The following is a 14758-nucleotide window of genomic DNA, read 5'->3' as shown; positions in this document are numbered from 1 at the left end:
GCCTGCCTAGCAAGCGCAAGGTCCTAAGCAGGATTCCCGGTACCAAACATAAATAAATAAAGACATGAGTCAGGTCATGCTCCATTCAAAACCTCCCCATCTCTGCCTAAAAGCTGGAGTCCACAGTGGTCAGCCTTCCATGGTCCTTCCATCTGGCCCATCACCCCTCCCGCATCCTCTCCTACCTGTCCCTTACTGTCCCCTCCAATCACACGGGCTCCTTCTTGTTTCTCAGACACACCCAGCAGAGCCTGCCTCTAGGCCTTTGCACGTTTATCCGCCCTGACTGCCCTTCTACAGAGAGCAGCACGGCTAATCCCAGGAAGGCCCTCTCCACTCCCCCCCTTCCCTGCTTCCTTCTCTCAGAACAGTAAACACCATGTGACTATGACCCACTTTCCCCATTTTTTTTCTTTGATACCAGGGATTGAACTCACAACCCTGCGCTAGCCATGCAGGCGCTTACACCACTGAGCTAAATCCTAAACCCTTTCCCCATTCTTAAGTCTGGGCTTTGTCAGTCTCCCAACACTTGAATATTAGGTCTCCAAGGCCAAGAACTTTCCTTAATTTTGTGCCCTTCTCCATGTCCAGTGCCTAAAAAGGGACAGAAGCTCAAGGGAAGTTCTTAGATGAGCAGGGGAATCTAACAGAGACCTGCCTTATGTCTTCATCAGAGCCCCCTTTGAAGAATGTTGCCCCCTACTCCTCCTGTCGCGAAGCTAGGGAGAAACTCACGGACAGGCCAGCCTGGCAGCCTGCCTTCCCCAGGTCAGAGCCTCGGAGGGGGAAGTGGCAGAGGAAGCTGCTCCGCCCCCAGCCCACCCTAAGGACAGCACCTGCCCGGCATCCCCGCCCGGTCCTCAAGTCACTTGCCATGATGCCGTTGTGGATGAAGCCTCGGCGGTAGCGGGCCGGCTTCAGGTGTGGGTACTCCTCCGTGCTGGTCACACGGATGCTCCACACCTGCTTCCATGCCTCGTACAGCTGCACGTGCACAGGGTACACACCCGAGTGGTGGGGTGCCACAGCATACCCCATGTCCGTGGGGATACCGTGCTCCTGGGGAAGAGGACAGCCAAGGTAAGCATAGCATCCTTCCCCCTGGTTTACAGAACACCAGAGAAAAGTCAGTTGGCCCAAGCCCTCATGGTGCAGATGGGCAAGCTGAGGTCCAAAATCTTAGACTGAGTGGCTGGAGGGATGGGACTGGAACCCAGGAGTCCTAACTCTCTGTCCAGTGTCCCCTCTCCAACACCACCCCCTCCCACCGAGCCCGTAACTTCTCACTTTCTGGAGCCTCCCAGGCCAGCCTGCAGGTGACAGCCTGTGCCCAGGAAACACGAAGCTCCTAAGTCTAGTGTGACTACCTGGGCCTCAGCCGCATGTCTACAACGGGGCTATCGCCTGGAGACTTCCAGGAGATGGACTACCAACACAGCTCAGCCCGAGCCCCTACCAGGCTGAACTGCAAAAGCAGCATGAGGCCAGCAGCCTGGACCCCAGCCCGTCCCCTGGCCCGCCCAGCTCTGTCCTGTAGGGAATCTTACTCACGACAGCGAACTTCTTGTTCAGGGCCATCTGCTCAGCCAGCACCGACTGATTGTGGAAAAGGTGGGGCTGCATGTGGCTCCACATGTGGGGGAACCACCAGAACTCCTTCACATATGACAGCAACAGGTCGTCCCCTGCGTCTTCCGCATCCGTACCTGCGGCCCACACAGACAGCTCAGCCTGACTAGGGATGCCCGCACCCCACTTGGCCTGGAGACGGAGCACACAGCCAGAGCCTACCCAGGGGCTACATGGACAGAAGCAAGAGCCCAGTCCAGATTCTAGGTCCCCTCTAGAATGACCCCTTGAATCCATAAGTGACCGTGGCCAAGACACTATTCTCTCTGGGTCCTTGCTTGGGGTGCACACGAATCTCAGGAGTTTCCTCTACTCCTCTCACAGCTGCTAGGATCCTCGTCCAGGATCCACACTAGCTCACTGTCTTTTGCCTCCTGCCTGCAGAAGCTCTTTGTGTTTGCACAGGATGCTTAATCTCCATCTCACGTGTGCTACTATAACCACCCCAGGTTACATGCAACAGGCCAAGGATGTGGCAGTGATGCAGAGAGACGACCAGCATCGCTCCTATTTGGCTTTGGGGCTCCTGCACATTTTCCCCTCCACCCTGACTGCCGGTTTTCCCTAAAGTTCAAGAGAGGCTGCCCTCACGGTGGCCCAAGCAGCAGGCAGTCTGCAGGAACAGTCACCGCGGATGACTGGTTTGCAGTCCTGCTTGCCTGGCCCACAAGGGCCATGGAAGGGATGGAGAGAGGAGGAAGAAGCACGAGCCAGGTGATCTGCAGCTTGGCCTCTACCCTGTGACCCTAAGCAAACCCAGGACACTTACTGTCCCGGGGCAGATGCAGTGACAGCGAGTTTTCACTTCCTATGCTACGTAGTTCAGTGACACTCTTAAAGTCAACAGGAGTCTCTTAGAAGCAGGAAAAATAATGTTAAATAGTGAGAGTGAGGAGGATGCAACAGCAGATGGCCATCTAAGACTGAAAGGAAGGGGAAGTGTCACTGTTGCCCCAAACCAGCTCCCCCAGGGGCTGTGACTGCTCTTGATGGCTCCTGGCTTGGGAGGACAGCGGGGTCAGTATTCCCAGTGTGGGCTGGCAAGCTGCCCGCTGCCCTCACAGCACAGCACCTGAGGGTGGAGGTATGAAGCAGGCCTGGCAGGTGACGGCGAGCACAGGGCCACTTACCTGTGTGGAAGAATTTCCCTGAGTAGCCCAGGTTGAAGGTGAAGTTTGGGATGTGGGTGCGTAGCTCATTCTGTGTATCAAACAGGGCCTGGGACAGGCAGAAGAGAAAGGGAGGTCTGAGGAAGTGCTGGGAGCCCCTGATCCTCCTGCTGAGGGCCCAAGAGGTGTTCTGCACGAGCAGAACCAGCTACAAAGCTTTCGGGGCTCCGTGGGAGATGACAGTGTGTGGGCTTGGGGTGTGACTCTGTGGCAGAGGTCTGTGGTGCAGAAGCCCTGGGTTCCAGCCCCAACCACTACAGAAAAAGAAAATGCAGGACCCTTATTCAAAAGTTACAAAGAATACTGAGGAGACGACCGTAGCACAGCCCAGCCCACAGCTGGAGAAGCCCTGCACTCCAACCGGCTCTGCTGTGCTCCTTGAAAGCTTCACGATTTCTCTGGGTCTCAGTCTCCTCAACTGGCAAATAGGTCAGAGAATCTCTCCCCCTCTGGGGCCCTGGGGCACATGATATGAGATAGTGCTGTAAAACTGCCTGATGTTTGGTGAGGGATGAGAAACAGTGGCCGTCACTACACCTGTGGTCACCGGCACTGTGCGTACAGCACTTTTGCATCGAGGATTTCTCCTCTCAGCGCAACGCAAGGCTGCTGTCAAGGGATCGTGAATTCCCAAGGACGTCCCATGGCCTAGCACCATGCCATCTCGTGCACGGCACACCCAGGGCTTTCCAAGTTATGAGGGGATCCAACCCCACTCACACGTGTGGCTGGACCCCAGGGTCCAGGGTTTACAGGCTGTAACCACCTGCTTTCGGGAGATGCCGCATACTCAGCATCCTGACCCTCCCAGGGCTGGGCTGGTCACGGGGTCTGACCAAGGCCAAGTCCTGCCAGGTGAGCCTGCATGTTCCAGGGGTACAGCCTAGGACAAGCCACTTCATCTCTGAAGCTCAGTTCCTTCCTCTGTAACACCCTCCTCAGTCAGCTGCAGCAAGGACCAAAGGAGGTGATGCAGAGAGCTGAGCAGAGCCTGGCACACAACTGGCCCTGAACAAGTGGCCTAGGAAGGTAGCATGTAAACGGTGCTGCACACTCAAGACTGCACAAGCCAAGGAGGCGGCGTGCATGTCTCTAACAGAGACCCTGACCAGCCAGAGCTCTGCAAACTGCGCTGACCTGAGCGTCCAGGAGAGGGCGCAGGAGAGTGTCCCTCTTAACCCTCTTAACCCAACCTCTAGCTTTAGAGATGGGGAAAATAAGAAACAGAAGCAGGCGATCCTGGGTTCTTGGGATGCAGTGGCATCCTTGTGGGCTCACCCTGGACCACGTCTCTCAGAGACTCCACTTGCACCTAGGGACAGACTAGAGGGACTTCCCAAGCAAGAAACGTAGAGGTCTACTCTGCTAGACGCCTGTCTCGGCACATTGTTGCTTAGATGGGAGGCTTGACTGGAATCATCTCAAAATTTTCTTTCAATAATAAAGCCCTTGAGGAAATGGAATTTCAAGAGGAAGCATAAAGTATAAAAGATCAAAGCCCTGGCCAGCTGTGTGGGCAGCCTGGAAAGTAGAGGCTGGCTGCACAGACCCTATGTCCACACCCCAGCCAGCCTGGGACCCTTAAGGCTGTGAAGCCCCGGAATGCAGGAAACAGCCCCAAATCCTCGCATCACCCCATCTTGTCATTTTATAGCTGAGGCTTGGGGCCAGGAAGGGGCCTGCAAGGGTCACCTAGCCGACGAGGGTCACACCGGGACTGGACTTGGTAGAGAGAGCCATGGCACCAGCAGCCTGCGCTGCCTGCTGCCCGGGGAAAGAAGTGGTCCTTTCATAAGCCTCTTTTTAAAGCCGCCTGCGTGCATCAAAAAGAAGTCTTGGGTTGGTGCTAATATGTTTCTAACACTCGCTAATCTCCTGTAAGAGAGGACGCCCGGTCAGCAGACACCAGTACCACTGGAGAATTTAATCCCCTGTTTTGTTTTCATTGGATTTATTGTTGTGGTTGCCCTCTCTTCGTGGCAACCCATACTGATTCCCATTCCACTAGGACGTTGTCTCCTTTGCAAATAGCTTTATAACATGTAGATGAAAACTTATTTTAAAGATTGCTTAGTGGTCTTCCTTTGCAGGTTCTCTTTCTTGGTAATAATTCACTTACATGTGTGTAAAATCTTGTGGTTTGTAAAGTGCTTTTACATATAGTTTTGTTTGATAAACACTTCTTTAATTCAACACATGCATTACACCATCTATAGATAGCTCAGCTAAACCATGCCCTGATTGATTTAAGCTCTAGTTTTTGTTTTTAAAATTCTGCAGAAGCTTTGATATTGATATAAACTTTCTTTTTCTTTTTGTTTGTCTGGGGGGGGGGTGTGTTTTTGAGACAGTTGACCTTGAACTCACTAAGTAGCCCCAGGTGGCCTTGAACTCCTCACAGCAATCCTCTTGTCTCAGCCTCCCAAGTGCTAAGATTACAGTGTGTAGTACCACACCTAGCAGATACAAACACTGTTCACTTAAAAATCATACTTAGATTAAAAGACACAGTTGCCACTTTTAGGTTTAGATAAGTGGCTGTGTCCACCTCCACAGACATATACTTGAACTCCATGCCCCATGTGTAAAATTCCTTTCTATTTAACACTTCAATAAAAATTTACATAAGCTGGGGCTGGAGATTTAGCTCAGTGGCATAAGCACCTGCCTTGCAAGCAGGCAATTGTGAGTTTGATCCCTGGTACCGATAAAAAGGAGAAAGACCAAAAAAAAAAAAAAAAAAAAAAAATTTACATAAGCCAAGGGCAGTGGCACATGCCTGCAATCCCAGTTACTAGGGAAGCTGAGGCAAGAGGAAGATCACAAGTTCAAGGCCAGCCTGAGAAACTTAGTGAGACCCTGTTTTTTGTTTTTTTTTTTTTTTGAGGTAGCATCTTGCCGAGTCTCTGAAGTACCGAGGATGGGCTTGAACTTGTAATCCTCCTGCCTTAGCCTCCCACAGTACTGCGACTACAAATGTTCTCCCTGTCTCAAAATACAAAAAATAATGCTACGGGTGGTACACATCTAAATCTCAGCACTCAGGAGGCTGAGGCACTCAGGAAGGCTGGGAGTTGAAGGCCAGCCTGGACTACATAGCAAGACCCTGTCTCAAAACAGATAAATAAATAGTTGGGCAGAGTGGCGCAAGCCTGTAGTATCAGCACTTGGGAGACTTGGGCAAGAGGATCATCTCCAATTTGATGCCACCTGGGCTACTAGTGAGTTCAAAGCAAGATCCTATTTCAAAAAAACTGAAAACCAAGCCAGGTGTGGTGGCTCACGCCTGTAATCCCAGCACTTGGGAGGCTGAGGTGGGAGGATCGTTGCGAGTTCGAGACCAGCCTGGCTACAAAGTGAGCTCAAGGCCAGCCTGAACTGCATAGCAAGACCCTGCCTCAAAAAAAGACAAAAAAACCCTGAAAACCAAAAGTCAAAACAAATCAAAATGAAACAGAAAAGTAAAATATAAAAAAAGAAAAGAAAAAGGCCTAGAGATGGAGCTCAGTGGTAGAGTACTTTCCTAGCATATGAAAGGCCCTGAGCTTAATCCCCAGCACTAAACACACACACACACACACACACACACACACACACACACACACAATATTTGAACGACACTTGCTCCTAATAAGACCATTAATAAAAGCTAAGTGGCCAGGGTGGCAGGTGAGACCATGCTATAAATAACTAACAGCACAGGGGTGGCACGGACAGGACGGACCACAAGGGGACACACAGAGTGCTGCAGCCTGGCACCCCGCCTCACCTTCACGTCCTCCACCTTCATGCGTGTGCCCTCCTTGCCCACAAAGATGTCGTCAATGTCTACCAGGATGTAGCGGTCCAAGGGCAGTGACAGGCGCTTCCCAGTGAGGAAGGCCACAGCGTCCACAAAGACGAGTTTGTGCAGCCAGAAGTTGAGGTTATTGCCAAACAGCACGCGCTGGATGCCGTCGTGGAGGCCCAGGTCTTGCACCACAGTGGCGTGCAGCGCGGCGTGCAGGCCGGCGTCGGCCCCCAGGTGTGGGATGGACTCAGAGGAGCGCGTCTTGGCCAGCAGCACAGGCTCGTAGGTGGAGTGATTCGACTGGAACACGGTCCAGTCCTCACCGGGCAGCACGCCCTTCTCCACCTCACTGGGCCGCGTCACGTAGAGCAGCGGGGACTTGGGGTTGATGCTGCAGTCCTTGAGGCCCAGGTTCGAGTGCAGGAACAGCGGAAAGCCCTTGAGCTGTGCACTCAGCAGGCTGTTCTCGTTGGCCTGCAGTGGGGCAGAGGACGGGGGGGGGGAAAGCACTGTGAGATTTACACCTCTGGGGGCCATGGCTCTTACACGGGGACCGACACCATTGATATCAACAATATCTGCAGCATTTGTTCATGGAGGGTTCATTGTACTCCGTCCCTGTACTCCGTTCATTGTACTCCGCCTATCCCTATGGTAACGCACCAGCAACTGTGCGTGACTCACTTGCCAAGCCTGGTAGTGGATCCATATATTTGGCATGCAGGAATGCTGTAAATATCACAGCAAGTGCATGATGATGCTGTCACACCCATTTTATAGACAAGGAGACTGAGGCTTGGAGAAACTAAATTATACTCAGGAAATCCTAGCAGTTAAAAGCATAGATACCAGGTGGCCTGGTCTTCAGCAAGTTATCTCACCTCTTTGGGCCTCAGCTACCGATGCTGTGAAATGTGCCCCACCCCATGACACACCTCCAGGATGGAAACGGATGGAGAACACTGGCAAAGTGCTCATCCAGTCCTCCCTGCAGCCTTAGGGACTCATTTCATAGGTAGACTTGGAGAGTGGACATAATGTCCCCCAGCACTGCCCTCCAAGGCACAGGTGGCCTGGTCCTGGAGTCTGCACACCAACCACTGGGCTGGGTAGCCTGGAGTTTCCAAATGGGTTGTGGCCACACAACTTTTTCTGCAGGAGGAATCTCTGTACGTGCCACAACGGTAAACCGTGAACTGCCACAGAGCTACTGAACTGCTTTGTTTATGAGTCTCGCATGGATACGATGTAACATACCGATGAGGAAGCCACTTCTGGAGTGGGGAGCAAAGGCGCTGTCCCCAGGACCCTCGAGACCACCCTCTCAGGGTTCCAGCTCCCAGACCCTCCCAGCTCCAATGCAGAGCCTCCTGCTGCTTTGCTCCTGGTGGCCTGCATGACACCCAGTGCCCACGGCTCCACTTGCTCACCTCAGGCCCCTGCAGCTCACAGCCCAGCCCCACCCCACCCCAGCTACCCTCTGCCTGCAGTGCCATTGGTTGTTGTTCCCTTCTTAGTTTTATTCTGTCTTCTTTGCCTAGCAGACTCCTGCTCGTTCTTCAAAACCCAACACCCATATCCTCTTCTCTGCACTAGACTCCAGGCGGCCACATTCAATTTTAGGTCGCTACAACCTCACCTCAGTTGCTATAGCCTCTGCTCAGGATCTCCCCCACCAGCCTGCCCGCCTTTGAGCTCAGTGGTTACTGTTTCCACCTCTGGCTACACTGTTCTATCTCTGGAACTCAGGAACCTCTACCCCAATGGGAGCTCATAAACAGTTTTGGTTTTATTTTTTGTCCCTCTGGTTTGCTCTGCTTTGCAGTGCTGAAGACCAACCTAAGACCAACCTAGGGCCTAGTGTAGGCCGGGGAAACTCCAGCCCTTTTGCTTGAGGACCAACTGGATTTATTTAAAAATGAAAGAGAAATAGCTGCCCAGTACCCGGCACATGAAGGATTTTCATCTGTTCATTCCACAACTACTGCATTCATTGTGCAGGACAATGAATAAAGTATACAGTGAAATTTAGTGACAAAAACCAGACAAGGTCCCTGCCCTCATGAACATTAGTCAAGACGTCCACCAAAACCACAGGAATGAACACAAGACTTCAATATAACACACACTGTGCAGAGGAGGCTCACAGTTAAAGGGCAGCAGCCCTTTAACTTCCTTTAGCTAGCTTCCTGGACACAAGTAAGCTAGCTAAAGAGGCCTGCTGGAGAAAGGGTCCTTGAGCTAAAAATGAGCAATCAACTAGTGCGCAAGTAGAGATCAGGTTCTCACAATAGCAAGTGCAAAGGCCCTTAGGTAGGAGTGCTCAGTAAGATGAGAGAACAACAAAAAACCAGCAGAGTGATCAAGAGGAAAAGGAGATGAGGTAGAAACATGTACAGAACCCTGGAGGCATGAAATGATAGCAGAAAGCCAGCAAAAACTCCACCAAAGGGTACTGAGTCAGGGCCGACAGGTTCCAGTTTACATGCTGACAAGGTCTGCGGGACTGCTATGTAAAGAATCAGTGGGTTGGGAAGAAGGAAGAGAAAACAAAGGGCCAGGAATGAGTCTGGAGCGGGTTTGGTCACACTCGGGACACCATGGGGGCTGCTCCAGCGAGCGCTGCACCAGGGCACAGTTCCCAGCCCGAGGTGGGAATAGAGTCACAGCAGAGCTGTGCCCAGCGCCAGGCCACACCTGCCGGGACGATGTCTTTCACAGGCTCCTCCACAATCCCAGGCTTTTTCCTGCCTCTCTCAAGGGCTCCGCAGGGCCATGGCCTTGGAAACCACAATGAGGAGCCCACATGGAGTCGCACACAGAAGTACCTGCAACTCCCCGCCCTGAGCCAGCCTTGGGGGTGGAGCCGCGCCCTCAGAGGCCACCTCCTCCCACATCAGGCTCCCCTAGAGCCAAGCCCACGCACTGGCCAAAGGCAGCAACTGGGCAGGCAGAGACATCTCAGGCCCTGTCCATCACCACGGAGGCCGGGAAGGTGCACTGGACAGCAAGGGCAGAGGGATCCCATTTCAAAGTCCCGACCCGGAGCCGGCTGCCAGGTGCTGGCGGCTCAGCCAGCAGCCCAGACATCAAGGCAGGGAGAGTGCCAAGTCACTGAGAGGATCCCAGTTGGCGAGCAGCCTCGGGAGGGGATGGAGAGGCCGGGCAGAGCAGAGTAGGGGTGAGGGCTGCTCAGGAGACCCCAGCTCTTCTGATGGGGTCACGCGGGCAGAGGCAGGAACAGCCCTGAGCCAGGAACAGGAGTCCGGGGCTCCACACATCTGCAGCTGTTAATCAGCTGGATGCTGTGCAGACCGCTGTGTCCCCTCTCTGGGCCTCAGGTCCCCCATAGGCCACTCTGCCCTGGCTTCCATGGCCGGGTGAGAAGCCACAAGCTTTGCTGTCAAATCTTGGCTCAGCTGCGCCATTCTCCTAAACCGTTTTCTGGGCATCAAGTCTGTATCAGAAAATACCACCCCAGCTTCACAAGACAGCTCTGGAAATTAAACAGGGTAATATCCGAAGGGCCTGGAGCTGGGCGTCCTGCAGACTAGGTGCTCAGTGGCAGAGGGCCGGGAGCTGCACCAGACCTGTGCCAGGCTGTGTTCAGACCCAGATGCCCAGAGTGGCAGGCTGACGAATGACAGTGCCAGGAGCTGGGCTGTGGATGAGGAGGCCCTGATTCCCCCCTTCAGGACCTCACAAGGGCACACACTGTCAGAGTCACAGATGGACAAAGTGGTACTGCCACTTAGGCTGTGCTTGAGGATGATCAAACCTCCAAGCAGGCAGGCATGGTGGTGCAGGACTGTAATTCTAGCACTCTGGAAGCTGAGGCAGGAGGACCACCACGAGTTCAAGGCCAGCCTAGGGTACATTATGAGACTGGCTCAAAAAAATTAAAAATTCTGTCAGCTGCCATTTCTTGAGTGGTCCTGGGGACCAGGCATTGTGCTCGGTGCATCCCATCTACCCTCTTTTTTGTCTCCAACACAGCCCAGGAAGGCACAGCTGTAACCGGCCCTTTTACAAAGTAGTTAAGCAGACAATGTTCACTCGGCTTCTAAGCATCAGGAGGACCAGACACGGGGCCTAGAGGCTTGTACTCCTGTGTCACACTGCCCTGCCCTGGGAATCTGGCTGCAGGGGGAAGGGAACAGAGTCCCCAAAGCCCTGCCAATGCTGGGAGAGCACCGGGCACAGCATTGTATGCAGCCCACAGTGCAGAAAGAGCAGAGATTCACCCCGATAAGCAGGGGGTACATATTCAGCCAAAAAACAAAAGCCTCTGCTCTAAACCAAGGGGTAGGGCTGTCTTCTGCTGCTAGGCAGGAAGGGGACAAAGAGCCCACAGGGGCGTGTCCCTGCCCCATCACTGGGCCTCACAGGAGGGCCCAGGCTTTCACGTCAGCAGCCCCAATGTGGTCTCCCTCCGTCCATCGCAGACCCCGATATCATAGTCCCTCTGATGCAGATTCCTACTAAATAAATAGTGAGACATCTGCAGTCACCACACAGAGGCCTTTGGAGTCAAGCTGCTCGCACTCAAATCCAAGAGAACACTTAGAGGACATCTCTCTTTGCCTCAGTTTCCTCCTCTCTTAACTCAGGACACTACTACCTGCCTTAGAGACCTGGCTTATTAGTGCGAAGTGAGCTAATTCACATAGAGCATGTAGGCAGCGCACGGTGCACAGAGCACCGAGAAGCTCTCAATAAATGTCGGTCATCCTGACAATTTTCAGGCCTCGGGCTCTGAACCGAACTTAATGAAGTTCACGGCAGGAAAGGGTACAGAATCCAGGAGGAAAGAAAGAAAAAAAACCCAGACAATGGAGAGAGGCTGACTTTATGCTTCTGTAAAGCCATAAACCAGGCCAGTGCTCCCCCAGAGGGTGCTCTGTGAAAGAGATCAAGCCAGGTGGGGAACAGATCTCGCCAGGCTGCTCCACCGCAGGACTTCTAAAGGCTCCGTCTCTTGGCTCACAATACCTCTCAGTGCAGAGCCTCCTGCTGCATTACCGTGTCAAAGAGCACAGCGTGGGAAACCTTCAACGAGACCAGCGCCTCCCAGCACCGCACACAATGTGCCAGGAAGCCCCTTCCCAGTCCTCCCTCTGCGCAGCTGAGCAAGCGTCCTGTGCACGCCCTGCCCCTTCGGGGTGCAGGCTCTGTGAACAGAAAGCCACCCCACTCCTTCCTCACTTCCTTCAGGTCGGTCTGTCAGCATTTCCCTCGCTGGCTATCCAAACCGGTGTCAACCTCCCACCACCCTGCGCCCGTCCCCTGCTCCACTTCCTCTTGCACACATCGCCACATGTGCTAAGTACCCTGCATCCTGTGTTTGTTTGTTTGGTGCCTGTCACCCTCCCCACTACACACAGATGTGGGCTCCGTGAGGGTTTGTCCATGCTGGTTTCCGCTACGCTCCAGCGCCTCGCACAGGACCTGGGATACTCTTAAGTGCTCAGTGCTGAACAAAAGACTAAAAATCCCTCAGAGCACCAGACCAGAGTCCCTGCCAGTACCTGCTTCCATCTTACCTGACCACAGTTGTGGGATCCCTTCATCTACAGTTCCTGACCTCCCCTCCTCAAAGATTTCCTCCCTGCCACCCGTTTGGTGGGAACGCCGATCCTGCTGATTGTCCTGGGATCCCCGCAGGGCCAGAGGAGGCCCTCACCTGCCTAATGCAATTTCTCCCTCCTCTCTCTCCCAATGCAAGATAGCTCTAGTTTGGGACAATCATGAACTCCACAGCCCACTGCAGCCAGGAGGAAAGAAAGACAGCCCAGACCACCTATGTCTGGGTTCAAATCTCAGCTCTCACTGAGGGGAAGTTACACAGTCTTACATACATAACTCAGCCCCTTTTAGCCTTTGTTTGCTTCTCTGCAAAATGGGAACACAACACACCCCTCTCCTGGGAGGACTGACATGTTAGGTTTCACCACCCGCAGCCCTGGCAGAACATGCCTTCCTGCATACCTTGAAGAAGCCAATGATGCCCACACCGTAGGCCACACAGTACTTGTCCAGGAGCTCCCGGTTCCAGGCGTCCAGGTTGACGTACTTGAGGATGTTCTCGTAGATGATGAGGGCGAAGCGGCCGCGGCCTTTGTCGGTGAGTGTGGGCATGTCCCCCTTGCCCGGTGCGATCTCTGTGCGGTACTTGAAGCGACTGGACTCCAGGATGGCCACCACCTCCTGGCCCAGCTGCGAGTAGAGGCTCTCTACAAACACCAGGACCAGTGGGTCTGTGCGAGATGGGGTAACCGGCTGCACAGGCTTGAGTGGCAGCAGGCGACTGGGGGCCACAGGCGGTGGGTCCCCGCAGTCGGACTCGGGGGCGTCCACCGAGGGCTCCAGGCCCCGCTTCCAGCCGTACAGGTAGTAGGCTGAGACGAAAACACTGAACAGGCAGAAGACGAACAGCAGGAAAAGGACAGCCTGTGGGGACACGTGCCGACACAGCCTCCGCAGGCACGCCAGGGCAGGCATCCTGGCCCCCGAGACCGCAGCGGCCGGAGGCCTGGCCTGCCCTGGCCACCCCGAGGCTCCACACGGGAGACACAAGAGTTGTCCACTGACCAAGAAATTCACAGAGACTTAGGAAGCGGAGCCCACGGTGGGCAGTGGGAGAGGAAGACGGGGCCCCGGCCTTCCTCCCCGCCAGGGGCGCAGTCTGCAGGCTGGTCTGGCTCCTTCCTTCCTCTGCGCCCCTTTATGTCACCATGGCAAACCCCCACGTGGTCCTGTGCAGAGCAGAAGTGCCCCAGGGCGTCAGGGCCTCCTAGGGGGGCTGCACAGCAGGCCGGAGGACACAGGGCCAGCGGAAGGGTGCCGCATGCCACTCACACAGGCGGGCCACAGGGCTGTGGAGAGAACAGAAGGGTCAGGGTGGGCTCTGGGGGCAGCTGACAACAGAAATACAGGTCCTCGGGAAGCTAGCCCCAGCTCAGAGGCTGCTGCTGACCTCACAGCACCGTGTGGTAAGAGCAGGCAAGCTCTTTAATCTCTCTGAGCTCAGTTTCCTTGTGAATGAACTGGGACAAACAGTAAGTAGCACCCACATCACAAAGGGTTGAAGGACCCAGTCCATAAGCATAAACTCCTTAGGCTGCTACCCAATGTATAATAGCAACAGTGGTGCCTGTTATTTCTCACATCATCAGAGTTCAAGACTGGGTCAAGAAAAATCCAGAAACAGGAAAGATAAAGTAAGACACCGCTACACACTTGTGAGACTGAGGAGCAAGGAATAGAATCTAAATCAAGACCAACACCACACCCCACTCTTCCCAGCTCACTGCTCTCTCTGAATGACCCGAGCAGCCCCACCCAACAGAGGAAAGGACTGAGTCTCCAGGAGAAGCAGCCACCGCAGGATTCAGCTCTGAGGCACCCTGCCTTGGCCGCCCAAGAAGGCTTCAGCACCTCTCCTGTGCTGGGCGCTCATCTATAACCCCTGAGGGTTACCGAGTATATGAGCCTAAGGAAAGTGGTACAAGAAACAGTCAGAAATGGCTGCTGCTGCTGCCACTTACTCCATCCACACGCAAGCATGCATCTCTGGTGCCCGAGGCACATGCTCGCAGGGGCACACGGTAACCCTGGACACCAGGTGACCAAACCCCCATTAAGGTCCTTCAGGGGACAGTGAGGAGGCTTCCCTCACTGGGCCTCAGTCTGCTTTGGGCCCAGCAGCCCGCACCCCATCCAGGCCTCTGTACCCATCTCAATAGCAAGTTAACTGAGACCCACAGATACTGACAAAGACTCCAATTCCCTTAACCCCAGAATATACTCAAGCATGAGTCAAGGCCAGAGACAGTGAGGTTTCCTAGTGACCCAAAGGGCACAGCTGCTGAGAGCTAAGAGCTGCCCACACCAGGATGAAAGCGCAGGAGCTGAGGCGGCCAGAGAAGGAAGGCAAACACGGCACTTGGCCCTGGAGGTGAAGATACCTGACGTCCCTCCCAGCCCCAAGACTGCACGACAGCTTGCTAGACACCCAAAGGCTGCACCCCTTAGAGTTTACACTAGAAGTAGTCACTGTAGAAGTGCGTAAAGATATCCCCCACAGGAATAGGAATCCTGTTGCACTATTCAGTAATGCATGCCAACAAAGGAAGAATTGTCTTTAGAAATTATAATATGACGCAAT

The 14758-nt window shown here is 54.0% G+C and overlaps 1 protein-coding gene across 4 annotated transcripts in view; it reads right to left on the bottom strand.

Moving 5' to 3' along the window:
* The window catches only part of Ndst1 (N-deacetylase and N-sulfotransferase 1), a 59379-nt gene that overhangs the window by 17362 nt on the left and 27259 nt on the right, over positions 1–14758 (bottom strand). For 3 of the 4 annotated variants that reach the window (XM_063232386.1, XM_005006997.4, XM_005006996.4), the window contains exons 3-7: positions 12580–13466; positions 6571–7065; positions 2763–2850; positions 1555–1709; positions 877–1062 (exon numbers count right to left, since the gene is read on the bottom strand). In XM_063232386.1, the coding sequence (XP_063088456.1) occupies positions 877–1062; positions 1555–1709; positions 2763–2850; positions 6571–7065; positions 12580–13092 (1437 nt within the window). In that variant the 5' untranslated portion in view covers positions 13093–13466. Of the gene's footprint in view, positions 1–876; positions 1063–1550; positions 1710–2762; positions 2851–6570; positions 7066–12579; positions 13467–14758 lie in introns of those variants that run through there. The other variant, XM_063232388.1, reaches the window with a different exon arrangement.

The sequence above is a fragment of the Cavia porcellus genome, unplaced genomic scaffold, assembly GCF_034190915.1.
Source record: "Cavia porcellus strain 051 isolate PalLab524CR breed Dunkin Hartley unplaced genomic scaffold, mCavPor4.1 scaffold_21, whole genome shotgun sequence".
NCBI classification, from domain to species: Eukaryota; Metazoa; Chordata; class Mammalia; order Rodentia; family Caviidae; genus Cavia; species Cavia porcellus.
The sequence above is the reverse complement of the archived record's forward strand: the minus strand, read 5'-3'. Positions and strand labels throughout refer to the sequence as shown.